Genomic DNA, 7,709 nt, shown 5'->3' with positions numbered 1-7,709 from the left:
GGACCACCTTGTCCTTGTATGTGTGTATCACCCATATACTGAAGATGCATAGGCACGTTCGGAGGATCGTTTCATAAATTCACATAGTTTAATCTGTTGATGTTTTTGGGAACAAGTAGCTGAACAATATGCTTACTTAACCCACTTCCTTTCTGCACTTTTCCATTTTGGCTTCTGGTACAGAGCTCCGTTAAGAAAGAAATGTCAACGAAAACACAAAAAAAAGTGTTGGAAAAAACAAAATGGCCGGTGAGTTAGAAGATCAACAGAAAGGATCGCATTTTAAAGACATTACTATATCCCTCAGGTCCTTGGACCCTGCATGATTATAGAGACAATGCAGAACTATAGCAGAAACCCTGTCGGTGACAATGCGTTAAATCTTCCACCATTATCATGACAAAAATGAAGATCAACGAATCGGAAGGAACCATGTTGATGCTGCTCAAGACATTCAGGACTTGCATCAAGCTAATCAATCGATTCAATGTTGTTCACCACATAGCATTCAAACAGACATCTATTAACCGAGAACTACTGTACAATATTTAACATGCGCTAACATGCAACACTAAAGAACATATAAATTAGACCATTAAAGATGACGGAGGCATTTTCAGAGTTCGGAGAAAAGCTCACAAACCTGCATTGAGAAACCAACATGTACTTTCATACCACACATCTCTGTCTGTCCACGAGCACCAAGCAGACCACAACGGTTTTCAGATTCAGCACACCCTGCACATCTCACAACTGGAGTCTGGACCAAACTTTGACCTCTGTTTACCACAGCGAGTATATACTCTGCTTCACAATTTCTCCCAGCCCTAATAAACCATACATGAACAATTTTGAAACATCACTGACTGCATTGAAGGAGAGTCATTTTCAGTTACAAGGCTTTTTGTCCTCCAGACAACAACCCAACTACAAGACATGCCTAAATTATAATTAAGAGAATTGACCTTAAACTGATACCTAAGAAGCAAAGTTCTAAAATACAATGAGATAACTACTAAAAAAGGTTAAGAATGTAAGAGTCGAGCAACATGGGGAAGCAGACAAACTTTGTAATGCAACAAATCAGTCTCCCTCCTCAAGTCAAAACCTCTGTGCCACAGATGCAATCATTTACAACAACAGAAATGAATCAGTTCTCCTGAGTCCAGATCTTCACCGTCTTGTCATTGCCAAGTGCACCAGAAGCAATTATGTTCTTAGTTGGGTGACATGATACTGATATAACAGTGTCAGTGTGACCTTCCAATTTCTGAACTACCTTCCTGCTTTGCAATTCCCACAAGTACAAACAATTATCTTCAGAACCACTTACAATGTATATCCCATTTGTCACAGAAAATGCGGAAGAAATGCAGAATCTCGAGCTCTTGTGACCGGTGTAAGTCTTTAAACATTTCCCAGTTGAAAAGTTCCAGAGCCTCTGCAGACACAAGATAGAAATTCCAGATCAGCTGTATGCAATAATTACTTCCGGAAAATGAATATAGTGCTCAGTTGCTCACGGTCTTCTTCTTTATTTTTTTGTTTCATAAAAGAAAATGAAGATGTAGGAGAGAGGGAAGGCCCGGAAGGGTGGAGAAGAAAGAGATGACATGAGACAAGAATATTAGCCACCCCCTTCCTCCCTCTCTAAAAAGTAAAAAGGTTGGTGAATGTGCATGTAATAATAACCGTTCCAGCTTATCAAATTGTTTTAACATAGTCAATTGTTCTCCCTATTGTACTTTCATGCACATAACATCATAGCCAAAGGATAAACCCACTTGTTTGTCTTCAAATCATGCACAGGGAACATACCAAAAATTGCAAAAGGAAATGGGCAGAAAACCAAAAAGTATTAGAAATGTGGCGAAGCATGTCAAAAAAGAGGGAGCATTACCAATTTACCACAGGAAATACCCATATGCCCTAACTCAGTTTTCCAAGGAAAATTTATTGAACCTACAATCTAGTTCAAGCTGCATTGTTCAAAAAAGCACGCAAAAAGCAGTAAAGTCCGATCTGTCAGATGCTGAAAGCAATGTGTCAAATGTGGCATCAACAGATAAACCTGGCCTAAACAACTAGTTCAGATGTTTCAGAACCAATTATCAGGCATTTCACCAATAAATAAATAACATCATACGAAAAGGTTGAAACTTGAGTAAGAACAAGTACGACGGAATTAATATTTTGTCATGAGTCCCCTCCTAACGTCTACTTTCCACCACCCAATTAACAGAGTTCTAATCAGTATTTAGCCTCCACCATCATGAATTTTGAAGCTCTTAATCTTATAAGTTGAAGTGAGCATCGATAGCGAATTCAAACAAAGCCATTCAAATTAAAAACGATAATCATAAATTACGAAAAACAAGAAGAAATGGGGATTGGGATTACCAGAGTGTCATCCAAGGTGCCAACAAGAATGTACTTTCCATTAGGCGCAAACTTAACAAACGAAACCGGAGGATTCTCATCGTCAATCAATGTCTTGGTGCAGTGGCCAGTGGAGGCATCCCAGGTCCTGCACAACCCATCGTAGCTGCTCGAAACGATAACCGAGCCATCCCGATTGAAATCAACGGCGGTGACAGGGTCGGAGTGAGCCGGCAAAACCTTCAAGCATTTCCCGGTCTTGACATCCCAAATACGCACCGTTTCGTCGAAGGAACCGGAGACGATCATATTGGACTGAGGGTTGAAGTTGGCGCAGAAGACGTAGTTGGTGTGGCCATGGAGGGTCTTGATGGTTTGGCCGGTGGCGACGTCCCAGAGGCGGAGGGTCTTGTCGTCGGAGGCGGAGACCATTAAGCGAGAGTCGGCCGAGAAGGCGAGATCGGAGACGCCCTGGGAGTGGCCTTCGAAGGTCTGGGCGGCGGAGATGGTGGGAGTGGAGGAGTCATCGGGGAAGGAAAGGGAGTAGGTGCGGATGGTCTTGTCGGCGGAAGCGGAACCGAGGAGGCGGCCGTCGGAGGAGAATTTGACACCGGAGATGGCGCTCTTGTGGCCCGTTAAGGTTTCGCAGAGGGTGTAGGGTTTGAAGGTCGTGGATGGTTCCTTCGACATAGGCGATTGATTAGGTTTAGGTTGCTGATTTTGGGGGGTTTGGGTTTTCCGGGGTTTTAGGATTTTCGGAGGGAGGGACTGTGACTCTGAGTGAGAATAGCTCAAGCACTCATTTGGATCGTTGGAAAATGAGTCCGGATGGATAACAGCATCTCCAAATAAACACGTATACAAGAGCTACTCCACCTTGGACCCTTACCAGCCAATCCACTATTCAATCCATCATTTGAACAGTAACTACCTAATAAACATTAACTGCTTTTTGTATCTCCGCCTTTGCACTTGAATAGTTCTGGTAATAGGCAATAAAATATTTTTTTTTTTTACACAAAATAATACTAAATAAATTTATTTGTAATTTCGAATAAGATATTTTAAATCGTTCTTGTTGCGCCACATGTCATTTACCCAAAACAACTATTATTGATCATAGATTTCGATAAGATTTTTATCCAATGTCATCGTGCCACGTGTCGTTATCTTTTCAGAATATTTGAGGATAGCTTTCGATCAGATTTTAAATCATTCTCGTTGCGCCACGTGTCATTATCCGAAAAGATAATTATTGGTGATGGATTTCGATAAGATTTTTATCCAATGTCGTGGTGCCACGTGTTGTTATCTTTTCAGAATTTTTTAGGATAGATTTCGATGAGATTTTTAACGAATGACGGCATGCCACGTGGCACTATCTACAACCTAATCATTTCAGAATCCTCTATATAATCCATCATCCATCCTGTTAAATCTCACACCAATTTTCTCAATATCTCTATCATTATTCAAAGTTTCTGCTTCCTTCTTCACCAAATCAAAATCTGTATCATTATTCATAGTTTCTACTTACAATGTCTTCTTCTTCAAGCATGATGTGGGAAATCGATCAAGAAGAGGAAGAATTGTTTAACCAATCTGAAGGAATGTTCAATCTCCATATAGCCCAAAATGAGAAGAAAGAGGATGAGGAGTGGAGAAGGAGAGATGACGAAGCAAGAATGGCCAGAGACTCACATTCTCGTCGAGTCATCCAAGCTGTGGGTCAGATATGTGATAGGAACATATTTATGCGACTTAGTTAGCTTGTTCTTGTGCATTTGTGTTGTTATTTCTTAGTTAATTATGTATTTTAAGCTATTTTCGTGTGTTTGTAGGTCATAATAACAAAGTTGGCAAGAAAGTGCATTTTGGAGCATTTTTTAGCCAAGATTGGATAGTGCAAGCATGGAGACATGAGGATGGACGTTTTTGAAGATTTGAAGGCTAGAAATCAACATGTGTGTGTGCAAGTGTGTTGACCTACAACTCCAAACATCCATCCACTACACTCATTACATCCACTCATTACCAAACATCCATCCACTACACCCATTACATCCACTCATTACCAAACATCCACCCACTACACCCATTACATCCACTCATTACCACAACACTCACCCACTACACCCATTACATCCACTCATTACAACTCCATACACTCCTCTCCCTAGCCTATAAATACATCCACCCTTCACCATAATCCAGGGGCCATCATCCAAAGACACCACATCATCTACACAACTCTCCACCCTTCACCATAACTCACCTATATCCATCCACCACCACAAGAGACCATCCATTCACCACTCACACCTTGGTGCCGCATATTTGCAAGGAAGGAGGATTGCTTGGAGTTGTGCTAGTCATTCAATTTGGATTGCTGGAGCATTCTAGGTGTATTCTACTTTGGTTTTCAATGTTTAATTTCAATTGTTTCTGTTTAATTGTAAGTATGAGGAACTAAACCTCTTTTGGCTAGAGGAGAATTCGAAACCATGAATATATTTGCAATATGAATTGATTTCTTCCAATTGTGATTGCAATTCAATTATCTATTTTATTCATAACGGATTTGTGTATGTTTATTAAGGATGCATACTTAGTTTTCATGCATGAATTTGATGCTAGGATATAAATAAGTTTCACCTAATCGTTACAAGTTTATATTCATGAGTAGTGAAGGTTGCTTGTCACAATCGCGTTAATTGAATTCTTGGCAAACGTATCATGCATTCAGAGTTACAATTGCCTCGTCAACGCTTATGATTTTCATGGAACTTAATGATCTTTAATTGTATCTCTATTATGCATTCATATAGGGGACTTTTAGAGAATGATTTGGGTTGTCGCATGCATTCATCCAATTCAATGAGTAAAGGAAAATCTGAGGGTTAATTTGTGCATCACGGTTAATCTGGGGTGTTGAGCATCATAGTTTGTTGAAAAGCAATTGGAGATTGATTTGTATGCAAGTGTGTCATGTGTGGAGAAAGACCTTCTAGCTAGCCCATCATCCATCCAAAACAACCAATTTCATGCAAATCTGTTTAGTTTCAGTTTCTTATTAGTTTTACTTTATTTTCGTCCAAAACCCAATCCCCTTTTACTTTAGTGTGTCTAATTAGTTAGAATATATTTTAGTTTGTGTTTTTAAGTGTTTTGAGTCTATAGAGTCTAGTTAAGTGTTTTTAAGTTTCTTTTTGTAAGTCAGTTTAGTTTAGATTAGCAATCCCTCCTAATCCCCGGTCCAGAACGATCCCTACTTATATATATACTACAATTGTCAAAAGAGGGTTTAATTTGAGTGCTTAACTTTAATCGCATCAAATTTTGGCGCCATTGCCGGGGATTCGCAATTTTGCTAATCCCTTGTTATTTCTTTTTGTTTATTTTCATGTTTTTTGTTTTAGTTACTGACTTCGTTTCTATTTGTGTCTCTTATTTTTACTTATGAAATTTGATTTAGTTTTGTTTCCTTGATTTCAAGTACTAGAGAAGCAAGACATGGATTTTGCTACTATTCAAGCTCAATTGGCGAAACTTACTTCTCAATTGTCACAATATGCCGAAAGGACCACAATGCAAAGTGTCCCTACAGATGGTGTGTCCCATGGGCAAGGATATCCAACTCATCAATGTTCTCAATTCGCTGCGAATGAAGATGCTTGGGGTTATCAAGGCCGTAGCCAATCAGGGGACAACATGTTTTCCAACGCTTACAATTCGGATTGGAGAGATTATTCAGATTACATGTGTGGAGAACCGCAATAATTCCAACAAGATGGATATTGGCAGCAAGAAGAGGAGTTCTATCACTGGCCATATGAACCATCACAGCCACCACAACAATCTACCCAATTCAATTCAGGTACATCTTTGAATAATGATATGTTTAATAAGTTACTCACCTCTTTGAACCAGGATGTAAAAAACCGAAACAAAGAGGTGCAAATCAAGCCAAGAAGACAGGCGAATTGGAAAAGCAATTTGGGCAAATTATGGAGTTCACGGCACAAATTCAAGAGCAAAGTGAATTCTCCAACTCAACTGTTGAAAATTTGAAGGAAGATTTTGAAAGCCATGATGCTATCACTTTGGGAAGTGCTATGGAGGTTGAAGGTGAACCGAAGACATCCAAACCAAGCCAAAACATGGATGAACAGCTGATGCTCGAAGAAGAAGAGAGTAACAAGGCCACGGCAAGGAAAGAACCACCCTTGCCACAGCCCTATATGCCTTCTATGCCGTCCACTACAACCAAGATAAGCCTAAATTCAATTTGTCCTGACCCCGTTTCACCAAATGTCCTTATTCCTTGCAGGATCATACAATCCAAGGAAGAAGAGGGTGAGAAAGACATCTTTAAAACCTTTCCAAAGAATCAAGAGCAAGAAGTGGATGGGGAATGTCTAGAATTCATCAAAGAAGATACATTTGAAACGAAAATTCCCAAAAAAGTTGGATTTTATGACACAGGACAAGTCATAACTCTCAAAACACCAAATCTAGCCAAGTCCCATATCCTTGCAACCTTCAAAGATGTGGTGTTCGTAATTGAGTTTGTGTTGGAGCAAGCAAGTAAGCCATCTTCTCCAACTTCGATTTTATTATATACTAACTTGCTGATTTTGATGATTCAGGCACCTACACTAGAATTTAAACCATTGCCGGATCATGTCAAGTATCACCGTCCATTCAAGGATCAATTCCATGCTATGGGCCCTATCCAAGTTTAGAAGGAGGTATCGTCCAGCTGGAAGACGTTAAAGCAAGCGCTTCTTGGAGGGCAACCCATGTATTCAAATAAGGAAGATTTTTGAATTGCTCCACAATCAGTTTTGCGATTCTAAAAACCTTCCCTTTTCTGTAGTTTTATTTTGCCATGATTGTCATTTTTATCTGTTGCTTGTTTAATTGTTTTTTGTGTGGGTTTATTTTTGAAACACTGACAGTTATGCAAGGTATTTTTACATTCATAAAAAGGACAGGAACATTAAGCAGATAAATACAAGAGGGAGCCTTCACAAAGGCTGCTTAGGAGAAGTCTCATTATTCGGCGGAGCCTCAGCAGTCAGCGGAGCCCCAGAAGGAGGAGGCATCGGAGGTTGATCATTTAGAGCTTCATTACGCGGTATAGCCCCAGAAGACGAAGGCAAATGCTATTGGAACAAACCCACAAACCTCTGATGATCAAGTAAAATATGACCATCAGATTCCTGCATCTGGTCAATCTTCCTCTTCATGTTTGTAGCATAATTATGTGCGAGCCTATGCAATTGTTTATTCTCATGCTTAAGCCCTCTAATCTCATGCTTGAGACT

At 39.8% G+C, this 7,709-nt stretch overlaps 1 protein-coding gene across 1 annotated transcript; it reads right to left on the bottom strand.

Annotated features, from left to right (window-relative positions):
- Window positions 1-461: 461 nt before the first annotated feature.
- On the bottom strand, window positions 462-3,256 carry LOC114822021 (COMPASS-like H3K4 histone methylase component WDR5A). Its single transcript, XM_029095894.2, has 2 exons — window positions 2,401-3,256; window positions 462-1,441 (listed from the first exon to the last, which is right to left on the bottom strand). Exons 1-2 carry the CDS (start codon window positions 3,067-3,069, stop codon window positions 1,151-1,153), a joined length of 960 nt encoding a protein of 319 aa, XP_028951727.1. The 5' UTR covers window positions 3,070-3,256; the 3' UTR covers window positions 462-1,150.
- Window positions 3,257-7,709: the final 4,453 nt, after the last annotated feature.

The sequence above is a fragment of the Malus domestica genome, chromosome 16 (genome assembly GCF_042453785.1).
Source record: "Malus domestica chromosome 16, GDT2T_hap1".
Taxonomy (NCBI): Eukaryota; Viridiplantae; Streptophyta; class Magnoliopsida; order Rosales; family Rosaceae; genus Malus; species Malus domestica.
This window is presented reverse-complemented; position numbering and strand designations above follow the sequence as displayed.

Coding starts and splice junctions, on each gene's coding strand:
- LOC114822021 (XM_029095894.2), bottom strand. CDS start 3,069: ATGTCGAAGGAACCATCCACGACCTTCAAACCCTACACCCTCTGCGAA. Junction 1,442..2,400: donor GCACCTTGGATGACACTCTG/GTAATCCCAATC, acceptor TTGTGTCTGCAG/AGGCTCTGGAACTTTTCAAC.